We start from the raw sequence: 25302 nt of genomic DNA, 5'->3' as shown, positions 1-25302 counted from the left end.
TTAATAGAATCAACATTGTAAACACTAAACAACATTTTTCAACTGACAGACAGCCTTGATGTTGGTTCTTTAGCAAGTTGAAAGACCCCGTATTTGGCCCTCGTTGCAAACTGATCCTTGGATATATTTGCACTTCTCATTGCCATGAATATCGCAAACAGACAGCCTAGTGAGTAGTGGCGCAAAAATGAAAGCACACAATCAGATCTCAGTTTTTTAGTGGCTGAAAATAAAAATTTTATAATTCAAATCAAAATCAGATTCAACTCGTTCCAAAATAAAATAAAATTGGCAACTCTTTCAAATAAAGATCAGACTCGTTCAAAAACTGGATAAAGTGAACAAATTTAAGTACTATTTTATTTTCAGAATGAATTTGGAGTCAAATATTATCACGTTCATACTCAAATCACATCTGTAAATTTATTGTGAAAGACTTGCATTTAAAGGGTACCCAATGCATATTTATAGTAACATTTAAACACTTGAATTAAATTTAAATATTTAAAGTAAATTTAGACATTCGTCATGTCACGTCATTTTATAATTATTTTGAAAAAAAAATTGAGTTAACTCACGTTACTCTTTTACTTAATATTCGACTCAAATTGTCTTGCAGCCGAGCCCCTCTCCTCTCCTAGGATTTGCTCTTTCTCAAGTTAATTAAGAGGTTTACAATAGTTTTCTCCGGTGAAAATTTCCAACTCCTTCATTTTCTATTGTTCTTGTTAATTTTTTTTAATAAAATTCAATTTTTTGGGTGCTGGTGTGTGTTTTTTCTTTTCTTTTAAAGTGCTTTATTATGTTTCTTGTTTAATTATAGTTGAGTTTATTTGGTCCAGCATATGTTGAAAACGATTATATTAATGCTTTTGGTGATCTGAAAAGTCTGAATCGAATGTGGGAAGGTGGTGATTATTACAAAATCTCACATTTCGCAATCAAAGATTGTTCATCATTCGATATAGTCGGTGTCCGGCATTTAGATAGTTGAGATGTATTCGACAAGTGAATAGTTGTTATTCGGCATGTAGATAATTGAGGTGGTACTTTTCCGATCTCAATTTATACTACTGCTATTTCTAAACACCGGGCTAACAATGATTTTTAATGTGATAGGGTCAATTGTGACGTTGCTGTATTAGGTTGGATTGTTTGCAATGTCTTTGATTTCGTTTTTAACTTCAAATTTTTTAAAATTTTGTGTATTAAACGATCAGAAAATAAATTATCTAATTATTTTTATTATGTTATTTGTTTTCCGACCTGTATTGGCAGTTGGGATTTGTCCCGGCTGTATTCCGTTCAAATTAATAAAAAATGTTTTTTTTCTTCGTAAAAAAAGAAAATATTCGACTCAAATTCATTAGCTATTCAAAAGTGAGCTCCGGGGCAAACCTCACCATACCATACCGAACAATTTACCTTTGTGACTTTGTCCCTCATCATTTCCCGTTCAAAATTTCATGTACATATACAAGTATATTACCATCTAATCCATTGACGTTCGTCTTTTTATTTTAAATAATACTGGTTCACTTCTCTTGAGTTTCAGATATGATTGGAAGTTGGAACTTTGAATAATGAAGCTTCCAATGCGAAGATGGACTTCGTCTCAAGAACGAGCAACACACAGACACAGTCAAATGACCATGACAATCCATTTAACATAAACATACATTCATCTCAGAAAATGCAGTAGGATATTAACATAAACATTATATATTTATTCCTTTAATTTCCTCGCATCTTTTCAACTTTAAGCAAGACAACAAATATTAGCTTGCGTTCTTCACTTTTCAACATAAAACTTTCAAAAGTGTCACCGCAGATTTGTTCTAAAATGAATAAAATCTTTAACAAGCCAAGCCGTGTACTAGTAAGCATCTGGTCATTGTATAATCCCAATTGGATGCATCCAAAATAGCAGATCTCATAAAATATGACCTAGTCAACAAAAATAAAAAATATGGGCAATTTGAACCAAAATAAAAAACAGAACAGGCCTTCACAAGCACACCGTTCAGACAAATTATGCACTTCCCAAAGACAAAAAAGTTCAACTAGTGCCTTGCTCATTATTGGTCCAATAAGTGAGCATTAAACATATGAACCTTGACCTCAACATGCCTGAGACCATTATATTTTCCAATGAAAAATTCAACTGCAAATTGACACACTAGGACAGAATTTCTCATACAATAAATATTAAAAATAATTATTCCAAGAAAAAAGAACCTTGAAAATAAAGGTACAAGAATGTAATAAAAGGGTAGGGAAAAATAAATAGCAAAAAGAAACATCATCAAGAATCACTCTTTCAACTACAAGCATTCTACTAACAAGGGCAGTTGCAACATTTGATTAACTAAAGAGTAAGCGATTTCAGAATTCTACAATAGCATTCCCCTGATTGATGAGTTGATCCATCAAATCAGCATAATTTACGCCTTTAGTCATCAACCCATCACAGCCACCTCAACAGCCACATCCAAGTAGCCGACTGAGTTCACCATAAACATAACACGAAAAACCAACTAAAATGGAAAAAAGATACACACCATCATCAAAGAAATAACATAGAACTTAAAAGCACTTCCTGTGCACAATTGAAGGACCAGATTCATCATATTCACCCTTGGAAATCCACATCTGAATTGAAACAAAAACAGTTTTTAGTTACATGACAAAGGAAAAGGATATATAAATGTTTAAACAATAAATAAAATCTACCTGTTGGAAGGTGCTAAGAGATGCAAGGATAGATCCTCCAATCCAGACACTGTATTTTCTCTCTGGAGGTGCAACCACTTTGATCTTCATGCTGCTTGGAGCAAGAGCAGTAATCTCCTTGCTCATACGATCAGCAATACCCGGAAACATAGTTGAACCACCACTGAGGACAATGTTTCCATAGAGATCCTTCCTTATGTCAACATCACACTTCATAATTGAGTTGTATGTTGTCTCGTGGATTCCTGCAGCTTCCATTCCAATCAAAGATGGCTGGAAAAGGACTTCTGGGCAACGGAATCTCTCCGCTCCAATGGTAATAACTTGTCCATCAGGCAATTCATAGTTCTTCTCTACAGAAGAGCTGCTCTTTGCAGTTTCAGACTCTTGCTCAAAATCGAGGGCCACATATGCAAGCTTCTCCTTCATGTCACGAACAATTTCCCGCTCAGCAGTGGTGGTGAACATGTAACCTCTTTCTGTCAATATCTTCATTAATGCATCAGTCAGATCACGACCAGCAAGGTCAAGCCGAAGGATGGCATGGGGGAGGGCATATCCTTCGTAGATCGGGACAGTGTGACTCACACCATCACCAGAATCCAACACAATACCTGCATAAAAATGAAACAAAAATTTATCTTCAAGACATAACAGATTAAAAAAAACATATTACTGTAAACAATGGCTGTACACAATATTTAAATCAGAACTGCAGATGCCAAGAGGGACAGACACTAACCAGTTGTACGACCACTGGCATATAGAGAAAGAACAGCCTGAATTGCAACATACATGGCAGGGACATTGAATGTTTCGAACATGATCTGAGTCATCTTCTCTCTGTTGGCCTTAGGGTTTAGTGGTGCCTCAGTAAGAAGAACTGGGTGCTCCTCAGGGGCAACACGCAACTCATTGTAGAAAGTATGATGCCAGATTTTCTCCATGTCATCCCAATTGCTAACAATACCGTGCTCAATTGGATACTTTAAAGTAAGAATACCTCTCTTGGACTGAGCCTCATCACCAACATATGCATCCTTCTGTCCCATCCCAACCATAACACCAGTGTGTCGAGGTCTGCCAACAATACTAGGAAATACAGCTCTGGGAGCATCATCGCCAGCAAAACCAGCCTAAAATAACATAATGGCAAACTCGGTATCTAACAAATTATACAAAAATATGCAAAGAATATGCTTTTAGGGACACATTTCATTAAAAAAACTAACCTTCACCATTCCGGTACCATTGTCACAGACAAGGGGTTGAATATCCTCAGCATCGGCCATCTTTTAGATAACTGCACACAATATATCATGTTGATAAAAAAACAGAAACATTACACAAGTCTGTATATCCCAAAACTGCAAAACAATCCCACATTTTTCCAAATTTGAACACGGTCCACCTTAAATTACCAAGGCATCGCAAAAAACAAACATTTACAGAATCTACATTGACTTAATTGCACCTTTAAGTCAACCGAAGTCAACAACACATATATTCCGCAATTAAATCATCCTTACATCTTTAAAATTTACGACAAAACCATAATCATCTACAAGTTAATACCGAGTATCGATACACAAGAACAAGACAAATCTCAAAGCACAAATCACAAAAAAAACACAGACCCGCTGATTTATATAACTACCTAGCCACTTCTTTGAATCGGAATCGCAACACTTTTAACATAACAACTCCAATACAACTTCTTACAAACGAAATTAAGCTACTTGTTTCCTCAAATCAGCATAAAACAATAGCAAACAAAGCAGATCAATCAAAAATAGTCTAGAACATCAAAAAACTACAAAATTAAACAGTAATAGAGTAGATCGCAAGTGTATTAACAACATAAACACATGTAAAATCAGATCAAACAACAGATCGGAAACAGAAAAACAATCTAAAAGCTACATCTGAAGTTGAAGCACCAAATGAGCATATGCATATACATATACATAGTGAATCTATACAGAAAACAGCACAGATCTCTGAGTTATCGACAGATCTAATGAGTTGAAAATGAGAAGAAACCTGTAGAGTTAGAGAGAGAAGGGGAGACTGGTTGTGTTGTGGGCTGCACTACTTTCTCTCTCTCTCTCTACAAACACTAAACCGGAAAATAATGAATAGGGGGAATAAATGTGCTTGTGTGGGTTATTTATATTCATCTCTATATTTCAATACAATTCAATTTCATTTGATTTTAAAAGACTAATTTTTTATTTTTGGAATTACATGTACGGCTTGATTTTGGATAAAATTGAAACTCACGTGGTTTTTAAATAAAATTGAAACTGAAATAAATATATATTGTTTTTGAAAATTGAAAACTGTGAACATAATCAAACAATCGGTTCAGTTTCCGTTTTTAAAAACTCCAATTGCTCGATTTTGGTCTTCAAAAATTATATTTTAAGTTAGTGACCGAATTTTTCTTGCAAGATTTGAATATATATTCACTAATTCAAAATTTATAAGAATCATAAAAATTAAAAATTATTTATCTATTTTAATAATTGAGCTGGAATAAATTTTTCTAGGCCAGTTGAAACTTATTACCTGGGCTAAATTAATAAAATTGGATCAATTTTTTATTTTCAGTTTGGGACCTGTTAAATTCGAATCAAATTTTACTGTTTTTTGCTGGTTTTGATTCGACTTCAGTTTTAATTTCTTTTTTTGCTCAAACCTAGTCTATGGTATTAAAGGGTTTCGATACATAAAACGCAACGGAAACTATAATTAAAAATGTGAAAAATCAGAATTTTTGAAACTCTACGCAGAATTCATGCAAAAACATATATATAATTCATATATTAAATTGTTTACTTTAAGTAGCTTTACAAATTGGTTGACTAACGGAGATCCAAAATTTGTTAAATCACCACGAATCCCGCTCTCGCGATCTACGCTTTATCGGTATCCACACGAATACTTGAACTCAAGGATTGTATGTTTATTAGCACAAAAATCATTTTTTATTGCTCTCTCCATCTTCTCTCTTGGTATCCAGGGTTTTAAAATTAAAGTTTTTTTATAAAAAAAATTCATTTATAAGAGATATAATTTTGAGAGTACAAAAATGAATTATATCTCTTAAATAATTATAAGTTATTACTAATTCGAAATTGCTATTTGTAATATAATTAAGTCTCACTTAATTATTTGACAGCTGCATTTCAGAATTAATATTTCCCTATAGGTTATTACTGATACCCTTATGATTTTGATGATCACACTGTTAGCAAGCTTGCTTGTTAAGAAGTCTTATTAGCAAGTTGATTATAATGTGTTTATATCTGTTTCTAACTTTGTTTTGCAAAAGTCAATTTTTATCTATCAGCAAGCTAACAATATTTTGACAAGCTTATCAGCGAGCTTACAGTCACAGCTAGGAGTTATTCAGGATAAATCAAAATTGCGTGAGGAAATAGAAAGGAATGAGTTTTTGTAAGGACTCTATGGTATATTTAACGTGTTTTATATATTAGAGCTCATCTAATATTCAAACTCTTTTAAAAAAACCACTTTCTATTTTCTAGGAAGTTGTTAACAATCGCTTTTATCCTAGTAGCTTTCTTATTAGATTGGTATTTGAATTTACACTAAAAATAGATGTTTTCAAACTATTTTCTTATCTATCTTATCTTGAGTTTAAATATATTTATGATTAGTTTAACGTTCAAATAATAATTACCAAGCCGTGAGACTTGGTCAAGAACGGAAAGGTTGCTATGTTATTTTGAAAGATAACTAGTCTATAAATATAATCGGGTATGCTTGTTTTTTAGGTTGAACCACGAAGTATACACCATACCTTCTAAGAAAATATAACTTTGCATTCTTTGAATATTCTTATTTTGAGCTCTAGCACATACACGTATATCTATGTTCATAAAGTTCATAGTATTTGTTATAATTTTCATTTAAACTTGTATTGTTCAAGGTGTAAACATTTGTTGCTAAGTAGTTAAGCTTGGATAACAAGGGTTCGGGGAGTTAGATTGCTAGAGAAGGCTATACGGGTTTGGTATAAGGCTTATAGGGCAATTTACTCAAGGGAACAGGTGTTATCAGCAAGCTGCTATTAAGAACAATGGTCAAAGGGAGATATATTATTGAATCATGTAATCGTATCATTTCAGTGATTAATAATATATTCTCTTACCAAGTTGGTAAGGGACTAGGACGTAGACCATTAGGCATAAGGGTCGAACCTGACTAAAATTCTCTGTGTTATTTACTTGATGTTATTTATTTTACGCATTGCATATCGAGGGTCAGCTTGCTAACAACATATATTCGAACTTAACAGCAAGTTGTCTGACAGTTTGATAATTACTTGGTAACATTTGAAAACCGGTATTAGTTAGACATAACACCTATCCACCCCCATCTAGGTGTAAAATTTCACTTGGTATATCAGTTTTGGTATACTAAATTTCTGTATCAGGAAAAATATCAATCAAATGGCTGACTTTTTTCTTGGAAAGGATGATTTGAGAACTCTTATTCTCACTGAAGCTGACAACTACAACTTGTGAAATGGTCAAATGGAAACTCACTTATCTAGAGATCCACTTGTTCTGAGGGTTGTTCAGAAAGGACCTTATGAGTTCAAAGATGATAAAGTCAAAGTCAAAGATGTTGATGCACTTACTCATGACGAGCTGTTAAAGATTTACTACAATGGAAAAGCTAGAAGCATGCTTATCATGGGTCTAAATCAAGCTGAATATGATAAAGTATTTTCTCTTAAGACTGCTAAGGAGATCTGGAATGCTCTTGAAATATACGATGAAGGATCCAAAGCATTGAGAAAAGTTAAACTTAGTGATCTTATGAATAATTTGGGAAACTTCAAGCTTGAAGATGGCGAAACTATCAAGGAAGCTCAAGCAAGGTTCCAAAAAATAATCAATGGTCTATGGAGATTGGGAAAGAAGATTCCACAAGAGGATATCAACATGAAAGTACTTAGCTCGGTTCCATTTATCTATCAAGCCAAGACTACAACTTTGGAATCTGCTGTAAATGCCGATACACCGGATCATCTTACTTTTTTTGCCGAGCTGGAACAATTTGAGACAAGAATTGAAGCTATCAAATCTGAACGTGTCAAGATACTGTTAGTCGCTAAACACGCGCTAATAATTCATGCAAGTATACGTGTTCACAAGTAATATAGAATTATTTCTAGTTCGTTCCCACATAGACTGGTTTATGTTAACTTTGTGATTTATGCACTTATAAAACAATGATATGCCTATTATTCAATGCTAAGACGAATAATAATTTGGGTTTTGATTATACTACGATTAACTATTGAGAATTATACTAGAGAACTTTAACTAAGAGATTAAAGAGAGTTGAATAATATATAACACAAACATGGGATTCTAACTTCATTAAATACTTCATTCAATAGCCTTTTTGTTCTTAACCTTAGTATGTAATGGTGATGACACTAATCAGATAACACGAAACTGTTAAATGCCAACTTTCGTTGCACGAATAACATACTACCAGATATCCACAAAAGAGATAGAAACTGAATATACACCAATTATATTGAGACCCTATATGTCTATAAAATTTGACAACATAATGGCTTAATGCACAAGTTATCTATCATGATTACATAGGCCAAGTAAGATGGTTAAAAATACCTATGAATCATAGATAATAATAACACATGAACCTATGCTAACATGTCAAGTTCTAAATCTTTAAATTCACTGTCGCTTCATTAAAGGTTAACACACTATCTTATAAGTTCGCGACGCTCGTAAGACGAATAAGCACAACCAATACTAGGTTATCATACAGTCACCACAACTAAGGCATCGAAACAATTTAACTAATGAAATCTATAAATAAATCCGCTAGAACCCCACGATAACGATTAGCCCATATTCGGACTCATCATCAACGTGGGTTCCGATGAAAGCATGGTATAATAAACGTAGTCTTTATACTGAATAAATAATAAACCAAGTACAAAACAAGAGTATAGGTTTACGAATAAGAAAACTAGTATCCAAAGTTACAACTTAGAACAAAGAATCACAAGTATAAAACTAGATCTTCTTAGCCTTCGTCGGATTGTGCTATACGGTCTTCTTACGCCTTCTCCTTAGCTCTGGTACGTCTCTCCTTGAAAAATGACCTTTATTTATGTATATATAGAAGCCTATGCATAGTAGAATCCATCCAATCAAAAGCCCACAAGAATCAGGATTCTGAATTCACGACCTGGCGCGGCCGCGCGCTTGACCAGCGCGGGCGTGCTGTGTCTCTGTTCCATAGCGCGCGCCCGCGCCGGCCTTCTGCAAAAAAACTTCTTTTCTTTTTTTCTTGATGCAATGAGTTGGTATTCACGAGACTTTATTCCTTGGACACCATCCTAACACCATATTAACATCAAATCCATGCTAATTCACCTGAATTCTGAATTAATGCCTGGAATGCAAAAATACTCGAAAACACATTAAAACACCAATAACTTGAGTACAAAAATGCCAATTCAAAGCTTAATGGAGCGTTATAAAGTGTCATAAATGCCACTCAACATACCCCCAAACTTGAATCGATGTTTGTCCTCAAGCATAAACAGACTCAAAGAACAAGAAATAAAAAATTCATGAATGCAACTATATGAATTCAATGATCCCCGTATAATAACTAAACCAATCAACAAGAAACATCTCAACAAATGCAGATATTCGCATAAAAATTCATCAAACCCCACAAATCAATTTACAAACCAGAGACGTGCGTGTGTGCAAATGCTTACAGATATACTATCACTGCAGATATTCATATAAAAATCCATCAAACCCCACAAATCAATTTACAAACCAGAGACGTGCGTGTGTGCAAATGCTTACAGATATACTATCGCAACTAGATCAATAATCATGACTCACTACTCATCAAAGCGATCGCAAGGTTATAGATAAAATAAAAGCTATACTCAAAATAACTTATAACACTTAAAATTTTATATTGGAGTTTCATATCGATTCACGCTTTTATTCATAACACATAAACAACACAAACATGCTTATTTGACCGTTCAATGAGTGAGGTCCACAAAAGACTTATACAATAGTACCCATGTAGCGAGCGTTAGGTTAGCGAGTCCCAGACTATAAAATCCTTAGGTCACTAGGCACAAAGTCCCCTAAGAACTTAATAACTCAAGTACTAAAGAGCCCACTTGTGATCAATTATACATAACACTTATATTTTTTTTCTTTTTTTTCTTTCTTTTTCTTTTATTTCACAAATTTCTGAACGAGTGCGTTTCGCTTCATCTCGTTCAACCCTAGACTACTCATATAAATATGAGCCGGCTACTAGCCATTTGACACATAGCCACAACAACTAGCAATGAAATCCAATTTCTCCAATTTTTAAATATCCATGTTATTTTTTTATTAAGAGATATAAACAAGCGATTAAACCTCGACAAACAAATAAACCATGACCATAACCTAGCCCTCAAGCAACCTATATACTTAGTGAAATATAATTGTCTGTAGCATGCAAATCAATTCGATAAGACTTAACATCACTAAATACGACATCACTACACTAGCATTAATATCACAAATCAATCGGAAAAATCATCTACGGGATCATGTTATTATGCAAATGCATAAAACTATATGAACAAACTATCATAAAAAACTATAAAAAAAATACTACATGGGTAAACATGCAACTATATGCACTAAACTATCATGAATATGCAAACTATATGTGACTCATACAAAACATATTCCTCCAAATACTACCCCCAAACTTAAATTTCACTGTCCTCAGTGAAGGTAATAGTAAGAAATCAGGCATACCTACTCGGAATCAGGATCCTCACCCCTAACGGGTGGAGTGTCAGGCGTGTCTGGAGGTGGATACACGGATTCCTCACCAAATACTGGTCATTAGATGTCAACACATGTGGCTCTGAATGTAGTCCCCAATGCCTGGGTGAGATCACGTGCAAACTGACTATGGATGTCATGCATCACATCCATCCTCCTCGCTAGACGTTGTTAGGAATATGTGTATTAGTTTGATGATAAGTTAAACAAAATACTTAAGTAGAAATCTAGTGTTTGTAGCCTCAACGGATAAGACCATCTTGGCTATCCGTTGAAGGAGTAGCTTTACTTAGAAATGAGTTTAGTATTGTAGCACATTTCAGTCTCTGTATTTAAGTTGTACTTCTTAGATATTGTGGGAAATTATCAATCATGTTGACTACTAGTGGATATGCAAATAGGAGGGCTAATTGTAAATATTTCATGCCTTGTAATTTTGTATAAGTGAAATAGCATCAACTGATATTAAAGGCCTTCAACGGATGAGAAACAAAGCTTCAACGGATGTCTCTAAAGCTTCAACAGATAACATCCATCAACGGATGAGTGTTTCAACGGATAATGCTTCAACTGCTAATACATCAACGGATAAAAGCTTCAACGGATGCCTAGTTCAAATAGCAGTTGGTAGTGACAATTCATAAGCTGACAGAGGCACATGGGTTGACAGAGACAAACTGGAATGTGGCAGCCTCTAGGAGGAATCAAGAAAATGCAGCATTTCCATTCTGGTGCAAACAAGGAAGTATTCAAAGATTCACAGCCAAACCTAAATTGCATTGGATAGAGAAATGAAGAAGAAACATGTGAAGAACCTTTTAATTGTATTTTACAATTTTGTCTTCACTTGTAAACTTGGTGATATATAAACCAAGTAGCAGCTAGTAATTAGATGTGAATTTTCCAGAGCTGTTTAGAAAAATCCATAGAGAAAATCATCTAGTTTGTACTAGGAAGCAGCTGTGATTTAATTCTTTGAATCACGGATTTTCTGAAATAACACATCTCTGGTGGAACAACAACTCCACCAGAAAAGTTTTTAAGTTTGTTGTGTTCTTTACATTTGTGTTTGAATATATATCTGTCTGCATTAGCTCAAAGCAATTCACACACATTTGCTCATCAAAACACATAGACTAGAAACTGCTCAAAACTTGAAAAAGTTTTGAGTTTTACATTCAACCCCCCTTCTGTAAAACTCATTGTTAGTTCACTGGGAATAACAATTGGTATCAGAGCAAGCTCTTAACATACAAAGAGTTTAAAGATCTATTCTGCTAACATCATGAGTGCACAGAAGAATCCTCCTGCTACCAACATGAGTAGGAAGGATATTGGTATAAAGATTCCAGTCCTGGAAAAAGATAATTATCATCACTGGAAAGTGAAGATGCATTTACATCTATTGTCTCAGGATGAAAGCTACATCAACTGCATTGAAAATGGTCCTCACATTCCTCACAAAGTAGCCATAGCTGCTACTGCAACAGTTGCTGTTGGACAGTCCATTCCCAAGCTAAAAGCAGAATGGACTATTGAAGACATGGAATAAATTCGCAAGGACAAGAAAGCCATGAACATTCTGTTTAATGGCTTTGTTATTCCCAGTGGACTAACAATGAGATTTACAGAAGGGGGGTTGAATGTAAATCTCAAAACTTTTTCAAGTTTTGAGCAGTTTCTAAGGCTAAGTGTTTGAGTGATCAAATTTGTGTGAATTGCTTGAAGCTGATGCAGACAGATATATATTCAAACACAAATGTAATGAGCACAAAGAACTTAAAAACTTTTCTGGTGGATTTGTTGTTCCACCAGAGATGTGTTATTTCAGAAAATCTGTGATTCAAAGAATTAAATCACAGCTGCTTCCTAGTACAAACTAGATGATTTTCTCTTTTGATATTTCTAAACAGCTCAGGAAAATTCATATCTAATTACTAGCTGCTACTTGGTTTATATATCACCAGGTTTACAAGTGAAGACAAATTGTAAAATACAATTGAAAAGATTCTTCACATGTTTCTTCTTCATTTCTCTATCCAATGCAATCTAGGATAATCTGTAAATCTTTGAATACTTCCTTGTTTGCATCAGAATGGAAATGCTGCATTTTCTTGATTCCTCCTAGAGGCTTCCACATTCCAGTATGTCTCTGTCAACCCATGTGCCTCTGTCAGCTTGTGAATTGTCACTATCAACTGCTAATTGAAGCTTTCATCCGTTGATGCCTTATCCGTTGAGGCTTTATCCGTTGAAGCTTTATCCGTTGATGCATTATCAGTTGAAGTCTTTATCCGTTGAAGCACTTATCCGTTGATGGATATTATCCGTTGAAGCATTAGAGACATCCGTTGAAGCTTTGTTTCTTATCCGTTGAAGGTCTTCAATATCCGTTGACACTTCTTCACTTATACAAAATTACAAGGCATGAAATATTTACAATTAGCCCTCCTATTTGTACATCCATTAGTAGTCAACATGACTGATTATTTCCTAATAACATCTAAGAATTACAGCTTGAAACCAGAGAGTGAAATGTGCTACAATACTAAACTTATTGCTAAGTACAGCTACTCCTTCAACGGATAGCCAAGATGGTCTTATCCGTTGAGGCTACAAACACTAGATTTCTACTTAAGTGTTTTGCTTAACTTATCATCAAACTAATACACATATTCCTAACAATCTCCCCCTATTTATGTCTACTAGAACTGTAGGCATAAATTTGGGTTTAGCTTGATGATAACAAAACACTTAACAAATATATAACCTGTAATAAAGCAGAAATTCAAAAGTGCTACAAAAATGTATATGCTGAGATGGAATTGAAGAATTACATTATTTCCAAGGGTGCTCCTTTAGCCTGAGCAAATTACTTTCTTTTCTTTTGATCCCTGGTTTTCTTTCCTAGCCTCCTGTCATTCTCCTCTATTTGAAGTTGAAGTTGTCTGTAGAATTCAGCTTCATCTTCTTCATTGATATCTAACTTAGATTGCATATCATTGAGAGTTTCATTACTGGCAATCTTTAGCTGATCTTCAATTCTGAAAAATCTTCTGACTCCTTTGTTGTCTCTGAACTTCATCAACCAATGAGGTGATTTGTGAATTGTAATTCCTCTTTCTTGAATGAGTAAAGTTATAGGCAAAGCATTGGGCTCCCTCCAAGTTTTCCTTATGTTGGAAATCTTGTTGAGAATCTCATTCTTGGCAGTCCTGGTAAAGCCAGAATCCCTTTGTATGGCTGAGTAGACTCTAATCAAGGTAGAGTAGCCTTCATTCAGAATTATGTGAAGAGGCCATGTTCTTTCCCCAGCTCCTTTGTATTTGAACACTAGTCTTTCTGGTAGCTGTCTGTAGGCAGCTATTCCCCTTACTTCCTCCAACTCATCCAGATAGAGTTCAATGTCTGAAAATTCTTTTATGTCACAGATGTGAACATAATCATCTTTAGAGGTTTGAGGTTTAGGCTTAGGCTTCTGTGTGAATTTGATTGAGGCTTTAGAGGGTGTTGATTTGATTCTTCTTTTCTGCTTCTTTGATGGTGGAGAAGAGGTTAGGAAGGTGGGCAATTTGATGGTGTCCCAATCAATTGGTTCCTCCTTGGGAATGATTGTTTCACCATGAATGTTCATGAAGGGGTCAGGTACAATGGGTTCAGGAATAGAGGGTAGTGGTTTGGATATTGATTGGGTTTCTTCAGTCTTATCTACCTTCTTTCTCTTTGCATTGACCTTCTTTCTTTTCCCTTTCTGCCATTCTTCCTTACTTCTTTCCTCCATCTTAGTACCAACCATGTCCCCCATAGCTTCATCTTCACCTTTGTCTTCAATTTCTTTCTGTTCTTCAGCCTGACTTGACTTTAGCTGTTTTTCAAGCTTTGCTTGCGCTCTTTTGTCAGCCTTTAGCTGTTTGGCTTCTTCCTTCAACCTTTTGGTTTCTTCTCTCTTGGCTATTGAGAATTTGGGATGTCCTTGCATCACACATATGCTCTTTCCCTCTCTGAAGATAATAGCCATGTTTCTCCTTACAGCCTCATCCATGGTCTCTTTGAGATATGCAATACTTCTACCTAAAAACTTGTCCTCATCAACTTTTGGAAGAAGAAAATCCACCTCTTTTAGAGGATTCTTTGTAGAGTCCTTATTGGATCTGTTGTTGGGCTTGAGAACCATAGGTCGCAGATCTTTGGAAGAAGTTTCTCCATCCTTATGCCTCCCTACTGGCTTGAGTTCCATAATAATTGATTCCACTTTTGTGCTATGCTTCACAGATTGTGATTGAGAAGTTATAGAACCAAATATTAGTTGCATCTTTTCATCAATCTTCTTCCTTTGCTCTTTGACTTGCAATTCAGCTGCTACTATCTAGATTAGATCAATTCCATCTAGCTTTCCTTTGACTTGAATAGTTGGAGAAGTTGTGATGATAGGAACTAGCACTTGAGAAATCTGAACTGTTGTAGATGGCTCTCCTTCCCCTTCCCCTTTATTCTCCCCCTTTTTGTTATCATCAAGGGTAGGGGTCAAGCCTTGTGCTTTTGCCAGCTGCATGAGTAGATTTGTTTGAGTTTGTTGATTATGAAGAATGGTGACCATAGAGTCTTCAATGATTTGAACCCTATCTTCCAATCTGGCCAGCCTCTTGTCAGCATCAGATGCTTTACTCAGTCTTCCCAACAAATCTTGCATAGTACCATAGGGTATAACTGAATCCAATTTCTCAGCATTGTAGGATTTCAGATCAGCAATGTCCTGCTTGAGCTCATCCACACTTAGATTTTGCTGGTAATGCTGCAACTGCAAGAGATGCAGAGATTCCAGATGAGCTTGAAGAATTGCCTTGGTACCAGCATCTTGAGTCTCCTGAAGGGCCTTCTGAATTGTCATGACTTGTCTGACCAAAGTGACACCAAACTCTCCTGGTGTTGATGGTTTTGCCCATGCCCATTCAGGAAGATCAGGAACAGAACTTGGGCCTGCTGCTCCCCCTAAGTTCATGCTCTCACTCAAAGAATTAGAGTCATCATCATTAGAATTTACTCCAAATTCTTCATATGGCTCACCAGCTTGAGAAGGCAGCCTGTTGACAGCAACTTTGTCTCTGAGAAGAGATTCTGAAGTGTGTACAATGTGTAGTGTCTGTTTTGCCTCCACATTGCCCTGTGCAGCCAATAATTGATAGGCTGAAACAGGGTGAGTAAAAGTGTCAGCATCCAAGGAAATGTTATCAATGACAGCTTTGTAATGTTGCTGAAATTGTCTTTCCTTTTCTGCATCATCCACTTTCATTAACTCACTAGCAATGGCTGGATCCACTCTTATAGCTTCTGTACCTGCCTTTCTCTCAATTTCTCTCTGTTCTTGCATCAGGGGCTCCCCTTGGCTCACACACACCCTCACACCCTCACCCTTACCTTCTAAGGTGGCAGTCCTCTCACTCACTTTTGCCATGCTGGAAGAAATAGCATGCATATGGTGACTCTCAACCTCTCCTTTTGCCTGGGAGCAACCCAGCCTCTCACTCAAAAGATCACTCCCTTCCCTCAAACCTAAAAGTGATTGTACAGTTGCCATGTCCTCTACAGTTGGAATTGTTTTTGTTAAGTGTGTAGAGACCATCAACGGATAGGGAATATCCGTTGAAGTGGAAACTGATGGTATCAACGGATAACTGCTGTTAAGCTTATCCGTTGAAGAACAACCACTTGTCAACGGATGAGAGATATCCGTTGAAGAAGGAAAAGATGTAGATATAGAAAGTGACATAATTGTTGAATCTGTATGGATTGATTTTAAGTGTGGTGACACAGATTCTGTAACTACATCTGAAAGAATTGGCTGATGATCCAACAAATCATCTAAAAGATGATGATCACCAGGTTTTGAGTGGGGCTCCTCCCTGAGTTTTAATGAGGGAGAATCAAGAATTGATGTGAATATCATATCCACATCCAGAGAGGGTGTTGGAGAGTTTGATGAATGGTGTGTTTCTATATTGAGAGAATGGGGCTGTGATTCCACATTTACTGGAATCACATCAAGCTGAATTTGAGAAGGCACAGATACAGGTGGATGTATATGTGCTGTGTGTGTCCCTTGTGTGGAAACTAGGGTCTTGGCCTTCTTCTTCCTTGAAAAGGCTTTAAATGGTGAATGTGTGGCTTCAGTGTCCCTCCCTCTTTTGTTCTGTGTCCCTGGTTGGGGACTATTTTCAATAGTTACAACCTTTTGGGAGGATGCAACTAGGGATGTGTTGGACTCCTTTTGAACCACCACAGTCTTTTGAGAAATAACAGAGGTAGGTTTCTTTGACTTGACTTTGAAAACTTTAGATTTGGTGGCTTTGGTAGGAGCCTGTTTAGACAAAGACACAGGTTCCATAGCCACACTAGAAGGCAAAGAAATATTGGGGTTGGAAATAGTAGGAGTTATAGAAGTATTTACCTCACTTACCTGTGGTGCATTCATGATTGGCAAGTATACCAATGGCACCTGGCTGTTGAGGTTCATTCTCAAAAGGTTTGCAAGGACCCTTTTCTCTTGTGCCCAGCATTTAAGTTTATTATTCTCATTGGATATAACCAAACTTTCAGCAACATGGTTAGCCAATAACATAAAGAATCTAGCATAGTAGATGTTATGTGGTCTATTAGCTTTGTTACCTACTCTGGAACCTAATTCTAGCATTAGACAGTTGCTAAAATTAAAGTACCTATCAGAAACTAGCATATGGAGCATATTAACAAGAGATGAAGTGATAGCATCAAAATTGCTAATCTTCCCAGAGAAAACCTTAATAAAGGCATCTCCAAGAAAACTCCATTCTTTCCTAAGGCCTTTCCTTCTAATACTACCTAAACTAGCAGAATCAAAAGCATAGCCTATGGAATCTAGCATAGCAGAGACATCTTTATCAGTGTGTGGTGTCATGGCATTATTCTCAGGCAACTTAAAGCAAGATTGTATATCATCACAATTAATGCAATAGTCCTTACCTTTGAAAGAGAAGGCAATAGTCATATCTGTGGAGTTGAACTCTGCAGTTGTCCAAATCTCCTCAATCACCTCACAGTAGATGGTTGGGGCTTCCAGCATTGCATAGCTTAGTTTGCAGTTTTTGATGAAGTCCATCATCTTGTGATAATCAGAATGGGCTTCATTCTTTTCAACCAAGGCTATGAAATTATTCTTTTCATAAACAAATCCTGTTTGAGACATAATTTTGACTACTGGTGCCATTGTTGTGAGTAGAGGTTGCAGAGAAAAACTTGAGAATTTAGAGAGAAAGAGAATAAGAATTGCAAGAAAGCGTAAAGTGAGAATAAGAGTTCAATTGGGCTTTTATACTTTCTTGAATTAAAACGTAAATAAAATGATTAAATGATACTTTTAAGTAAGTTACAGCCGTTCAAGAATAAATAAAACTGTAGAAATTCTGAAAACTACCTTAAATACAAATACATACAACACTGTATATCTGTATCAACGGTTGAGTAAAAGAATCAACGGCTGTGACTCACTTATAGTAACTGACGTGACACTTCAACGGATAAGGGAAATAGTTATCCGTTGATGAATAACACCATTTTATCCATTGAAGGATAAAATTACCAGAAATGTATTTGTCTTTCAACGGATAATGAATATCCGTTGATAGAATAATTTTGGCTTTCAACGGATAGAGAATATCCGTTGATAGGATAAGTCTTAATTAAAGCCAGCTTTGTTCTTGCAGCAAATTCATTTCAGGCTTCAATATAGATTATATAGATGACATAGATTATGAATAATTAAGCATACCTAACTCACTTACTAATCTTGTGAATGTTGATTCATCAAGTGGCTTGGTAAATATGTCTGCAATCTGCTTTTCACTTGGAACAAAATGAAGTTCCACTGTACCTTTCATCACTTGTTCCCTAATGAAGTGGTACTTGATATCAATGTGCTTGGTTCTTGAGTGCTGCACTGGATTTTCAGTAATGGCAATGGCACTTGTGTTGTCACAGAATATTAGAATTTTATCAACAGTCAGACCATAGTCAAATAGTTGATTCCTCATCCATAGTATCTGTGCACAGCAACTACCAGCAGCAATGTACTCAGCTTCAGCTGTTGATGTGGAAACAGAATTCTGCTTCTTGCTGAACCATGATACAAGCTTGTTCCCTATAAATTGACAGGTGCCTGTTGTGCTTTTCCTGTCTATTTTGCAACCTACATAATCTGCATCTGAGTAGCCAATTAGATCAAAACCAGACTCTCTAGGGTACCAAATTCCTAGATTTGGAGTCCCCTTGAGATATCTGAAAATTCTTTTAATAGCCACTAAGTGAGATTCTTTAGGGTCAGCTTGAAATCTAGCACAGAGACATGTAGAGAACATTATATCAGGTCTACTAGCAGTTAAATATAAAAGTGAGCCAACCATGCCTCTATAACTTGTAATATCAACAGACTTTTCAGCCTTGTTTAATTCAAGCTTAGTGGCAGTGGCCATGGGAGTTTTTGCAGGTGAACAATCCATTAAGTCAAACTTCTTTAAAAGATTATAAATATATTTAGTTTGACTAATGAAAATTCCACCACTAACTTGTTTAACTTGTAAACCAAGAAAGTAAGTTAGCTCTCCCATCATGCTCATTTCATATTTACTTTGCATTAATTTAGCAAACTTTTTACAAAGCTTATCATCTGTAGATCCAAATATAATATCATCTACATAAATTTATACAAGTATCTTAGAGCCATTAACATTTCTAAAGAAGAGAGTTTTGTCAACAGTACCTCTTGTGAAGTGATTATCTAGAAGGAACTTTGACAAAGTCTCATACCAGGCCCTAGGTGCTTGCTTTAGTCCATAGAGTGCTTTCAACAGATAATACACATAGTCTGGAAAATTTGGATCTTCAAAACCTGGAGGTTGGCTTACATAAACTTCTTCCTCCAATTCCCCATTTAGAAATGCACTCTTGACATCCATTTGATAGACTTTGAAATTGGCATTAGCTGCATAGGCTAGAAAGATTCTGATGGCTTCAAGTCTGGCAACTGGATCAAATGTTTCATCAAAATCTATTCCCTCTTGTTGAGAATAGCCTTTAGCAACCAATCTGGCTTTATTCCTTATGACAATGCCATTTTCATCCATCTTGTTTCTGAATACCCATTTTGTGTCAATAGAACTCTTGTTCTTTGGCTTGGGTACCAGCTTCCATACTTTGTTCCTCTCAAATTGGTTTAGCTCCTCTTGCATTGCTAAAATCCAATCTGGATCCAATAGAGCTTCTTCCACTCGCTTAGGTTCCTCCTGTGATAGAAAGCTACTATACAGACATTCATCTTGAGTAGCCCTTCTAGTTTGTACTTTTGATATAGCATCACCAATGATCAGTTCAAAAGGGTGATTCTTGGTCCATTTCCTTTGAGGTGGTAGATTAGCCCTAGATGAGGTTGCCTCAGTATTGTCATGATGTGAGATAGAATGTTGATTTGTTGAAACTCCCCCTGAGTTGCTGATCCTTTGAAAGGAATTGGGAGCTCTATCAACTGATGAAGTGAATTGATTATCCGTTGACAGACTGTGATCAACGGATGCTTCATTGAGAACTTCAACGGATGATGCACTTTGTCTTTCAACGGATGCTACATTGCTTCTTTCAACGGAAGCTGAATTAAGACTTTCAACGGATGTAGCATTTTGTGCATTATCCTAATATTCCTTACTTTGAAATCAGGATGATTGTTGACTTGCTTGATATGATTGATGATGATTTCACTAGCTTCATCCTTTGATCCAAGAAAATAAACCCATGAAAACTTTGAGAAATCATCTACAATCACTAGGCAGTATCTTTTCCTTGAAATTGACAATACATTGACTGGTCCAAAAAGATCCATGTGTAGAAGTTGTAGTGGTTCATCAATTGCAGATTCAAGCTTCTTACTGAATGATACTTTCTTTTGCTTTCCTTTCTGACAAGCATCACATAGTCCATCCCTTGTGAATTCCACTAGAGGCATTCCTCTAACTAAGTCCTTTTTGACTAGATCATTCATTGTCTTGAAATTCAAATGGGACAGCTTCTTGTGCCATAGCCAACTTTCAACTGGACTTGCTTTGCTGAGAAGACAAGTAATGGATTCTGCATCTGTAGAGTTGAAATCAGCTAAGTACACATTCCCTTTTCTAACTCCAGTTAGAACCACTTTATTGTCCTTTTTACTTGTGACAATACAGGCTTCAGAATTGAAGGAAACAATATTCCCTCTTTCACATAGTTGACTGATGCTCAATAAATTGTGTTTGAGACCATCAACCAATGCAACTTCATCAATGATGACATTTTCTTTTGAAATCAAGCCATATCCCATAGTGAATCCTTTGCTGTCATCTCCAAAGGTTATGCTAGGGCCAGCTCTCTCCTTAAACTCTGTGAGCAGGGTGAAATCTCCTGTCATGTGTCTTGAACAACCACTGTCCAAGTACCATAGATTCCTTCTTTGTCCCTGCACACAACAAAATCAATCAAGTTGATTTTGGTACCCAAGTTTCCTTGGGTCCAACCTTGTTAGTCTTTTTCCTAGACTTCATTCCTCCTGCATCTTTTGACTTAGGTAACTTTGGGTCAATCTTGGTCTCAGATGTGGTTGGTTGAAGTGTAGGGTTAGTCACAGAATCATTTAACACATTTGATTGAATTTGATAAGGCATAGGTTGTGCAAACATGTTATTCCACATAGGCATATTGTATGGCATTTGAGGCATACTAAATGCAATAAAATAAGGATTGTTAATATATGGCATGTTTGCAAAATGTGTATGGGGATTCTGGTGAGACATAACAGGCATAGCATGCAGAGGTGACACAGACATGTTAGGCATGGAGGGATTTGAAGGCATGGGAGCATTTTTAACAGATTTGCAATTATCAGATATGTGATTAACACTTTTACAATGCACACATCTTTTTCTAGGAGCATACCTATCAGGTGTGTAATTGTTATGTTTATTAATCCCTACCTTCCCATTTCTTTTAGATTTTCTTTTAGTTTCCTTCTTATCCTCAACCAACTTAAGCCTATCTTTTAGCTGATCTAAAGTCATGTGTCCTATATTCACCTTACTGACATCTCTGGATGTGCTAGCTCCTTCTTTGACAAAGTTCTTGAGAGTTGAATCATTCTTTTTATTGAGATTTTTATTTTTAAAAGAACTTGCCTGTTTTAATTGATGAGCCTTCAACGGATGCTCCTTTTCTTCCTTCAATGGATAACTTTCATCATCCGTTGATTCCACATCCATTGACAATCCATCAATTAATTCTAACTCCTTTTTGTTTTTCTTCCAGGCATCCTCACAGAATGATTCAATTCCCTGAACCTTTGAAATCTGAACACTAACATCCCTAGATGTTTTCCAGGCCTTGATTACCTCTTGCTCACTTTCTAACTGTGTAGAAAGAATTTCTACTTTCTTAACAGCTTCTGCTAGTTCACTCTCAACAGTCAAGCATTTAAGTTTTATCTTTTCAAGCTCAATTACCTGATCCTCTAACACAGCATTCCTATCACGTAAAAACACATTATTCTCCTTGATCCTAGTGTTTTATTTTGCTAGTGATTTAAGGGAAACACGCACATGATATAATTCATTGGTCATATCATTTATGGCTTCATTGCATTCATGTTTAGAAACTGAGAGAGATCAGTAGTAATTACCTGGTTGCTTGATGAACTAGTTTCATTTTCATCAGAATTAGCCATCAGGGCTAGGTTGACATATTCCACATCATCATCTTCATTTACCCCATCTGCTGCCCAATCATCTTGAGTGAGAAAAGCTCTTTCCTTTTGTTTGAGCAAATCAAAATACTTCTTTTTGTAATTTACTTGCTCAAATTTCTTTTTCTCAGAATTTGGCTTCCTACACTCACTTGCAAAGTGTCCACTAATGCCACAGTTGTAACATTTGAACTTTGATTTGTCCATCATGTTTTTGTTTGGCTTAGTGAATTTTGTGTTTTTTCTGAACTTCATTTTTGCAAACCTCCTGGATAGAAAGGCCAAATGTTCTTCAATATCATCAGATTCATCCTGACTGGAATTGTCTTCATCCTCAGCAACTTGCTCTTTACCCTTGCTTGATTCTGATTTGCTTGTGCCAATTTTGAGACTTGGCATTGTCTTCTCCTCATTTTTGGCTTCCATCTTCTCACTGTCAGCTACAAGAGCAACTGTTCCTCCTTTTTTCTTTCCCTTTTCCAACAGCTCATCCTGCTCCATTTCAAGTTCATAGGTCTTCAGAATTCCATATAATCTTTCAAGTGTGAAGTTCTTATAATCTTGAGAATTTCTCAAAGAGACAGTCATGGGCTTCCATTCCTTTTGCAGAGACCTAAGAAATTTTAAGTTGGAATCCTTGACTTGGTACACTCTACCATACAGCTTCAATCCATTCAACAGTTTCTGAAACCTGTTGAGGGTATCATTTAATGATTCACCTTCTTCAAAGTGAAAATATTCATACTGTTGAATAAGAAGCTGCATCTTGTTCTCTCTGACCTGCTCAGTACCTTCACAGATGATTTGTACAGTATCCCAAACTTCCTTTGCAGTTTGGCTATTGATGACATTGTCAAACATATCTTGATCTAAGCCATTAAACAAAATGTCCATGGACTCTTATCCTTGCGGATTTCTTCCATGTCTTCAATAGTCCATTCTGCTTTTGGCTTGGGAATGGACTGTCCAACAGCAACTGTTGCAGTAGCAGCTGTGGCTACTTTGTGAGGGATGTGAGGACCATTTTCAATACAGTTAATGTAGCTTTCATCTTGAGAAAGAAGATGTAAATGCATCTTCACTTTCCAGTGATGATAATTATCTTTTTCCAGGACTGGGATCTTTACACCAATATCCTTCCTACTCATGATGGTAGCAGGAGGATTCTTCTGTGCACTCATGACGTTAGCAGAATAGATCTTTAAACTCTTTGTATGTTAAGAGCTTGCTCTGATACCAATTGTTATTCCCAGTGGACTAACAATGAGATTTACAGAAGGGGGGTTGAATGTAAATCTCAAAACTTTTTCAAGTTTTGAGCAGTTTCTAAGGCTAAGTGTTTGAGTGATCAAATGTGTGTGAATTGCTTGAAGCTGATGCAGACAGATATATATTCAAACACAAATGTAATGAGCACAAAGAACTTAAAAACTTTTCTGGTGGATTTGTTGTTCCACCAGAGATGTGTTATTTCAGAAAATCTGTGATTCAAAGAATTAAATCACAGTTGCTTCCTAGTACAAACTAGATGATTTTCTCTTTTGATATTTCTAAACAGCTCAGGAAAATTCATATCTAATTACTAGCTGCTACTTGGTTTATATATCACCAAGTTTACAAGTGAAGACAAACTGTAAAATACAATTGAAAAGATTCTTCACATGTTTCTTCTTCATTTCTCTATCCAATGCAATCTAGGATAATCTGTAAATCTTTGAATACTTCCTTGTTTGCATCAGAATGGAAATGCTGCATTTTCTTGATTCCTCCTAGAGGCTTCCACATTCCAGTATGTCTCTGTCAATCCATGTGCCTCTGTCAGCTTGTGAATTGTCACTATCAACTGCTAATGAACTAAGCATCCGTTGAAGCTTTCATCCGTTGATGCCTTATCCGTTGAGGCTTTATCCGTTGAAGCTTTATCCGTTGATGCATTATCAGTTGAAGTCTTTATCCATTGAAGCACTTATCCGTTGATGGATATTATCCGTTGAAGCATTAGAGACATCCGTTGAAGCTTTGTTTCTTATCCGTTGAAGGTCTTCAATATCCGTTGACACTTCTTCACTTATACAAAATTACAAGGCATGAAATATTTATAATTAGCCCTCCTATTTGTACATCCATTAGTAGTCAACATGACTGATTATTTCCTAACAACATCTAAGAATTACAGCTTGAAACCAGAGAGTGAAATGTGCTACAATACTAAACTTATTGCTAAGTACAGCTACTCCTTCAACGGATAGCCAAGATGGTCTTATCCGTTGAGGCTACAAACACTAGATTTCTACTTAAGTGTTTTGCTTAACTTATCATCAAACTAATACACATATTCCTAACAGGCTTAGATCAAGATATGTTTGACAATGTCATCAATAGCCAAACTGCAAAGGAAGTTTGGGATACTGTGCAAATCATCTGTGAAGGTACTGAGCAGGTTAGAGAGAACAAGATGCAGCTTCTTATTCAACAGTATGAATATTTTCACTTTGAAGAAGGAGAATCATTAAATGATACCTTCAACAGATTTCAGAAACTGTTAAATGGATTGAAGCTGTATGGTAGAGTGTACCAGGTCAAAGATTCCAACTTATAATTTCTGAGGTCTCTACCAAAGGAATGGAAGCCTATGACTGTTTCTCTAAGAAATTCTCAAGATTATAAGAACTTCACATTTGAAAGATTATATGGAATTTTGAAGACTTATGAACTTCAGATGGAGCAAGATGAGCTGTTGGAAAAGGAAAAAAGAAAAGGAGGATCAGTTGCACTTGTAGCTGACAATGAGAAAATTGAAGCCAGGAATGAGGAGAAGACAATGCCAAGTCTCAAAATTGGCACAAGCAAATCAGAATCAAGCAAGGGAAAAGAGCAAGTAGC

At 36.1% G+C, this 25302-nt stretch overlaps 1 protein-coding gene across 1 annotated transcript; it reads right to left on the bottom strand.

The window, feature by feature from the left end:
- Positions 1-2180: 2180 nt before the first annotated feature.
- On the bottom strand, positions 2181-4927 carry LOC141712850 (actin-7-like). The gene is made up of 5 exons (XM_074515949.1): positions 4777-4927; positions 3966-4036; positions 3476-3869; positions 2734-3347; positions 2181-2652 (listed from the first exon to the last, which is right to left on the bottom strand). The coding sequence occupies exons 2-5, from the start codon at positions 4023-4025 to the stop codon at positions 2587-2589; spliced, it is 1134 nt and encodes a 377-aa protein (XP_074372050.1). The 5' UTR covers positions 4026-4036; positions 4777-4927; the 3' UTR covers positions 2181-2586.
- Positions 4928-25302: the final 20375 nt, after the last annotated feature.

The sequence above is a fragment of the Apium graveolens genome, chromosome 3 (assembly GCF_009905375.1).
Source record: "Apium graveolens cultivar Ventura chromosome 3, ASM990537v1, whole genome shotgun sequence".
Lineage (NCBI taxonomy): Eukaryota > Viridiplantae > Streptophyta > Magnoliopsida > Apiales > Apiaceae > Apium > Apium graveolens.
Note: the sequence above shows the minus strand (reverse complement) of the source record. Positions and strands in the feature narration are given on the sequence as shown.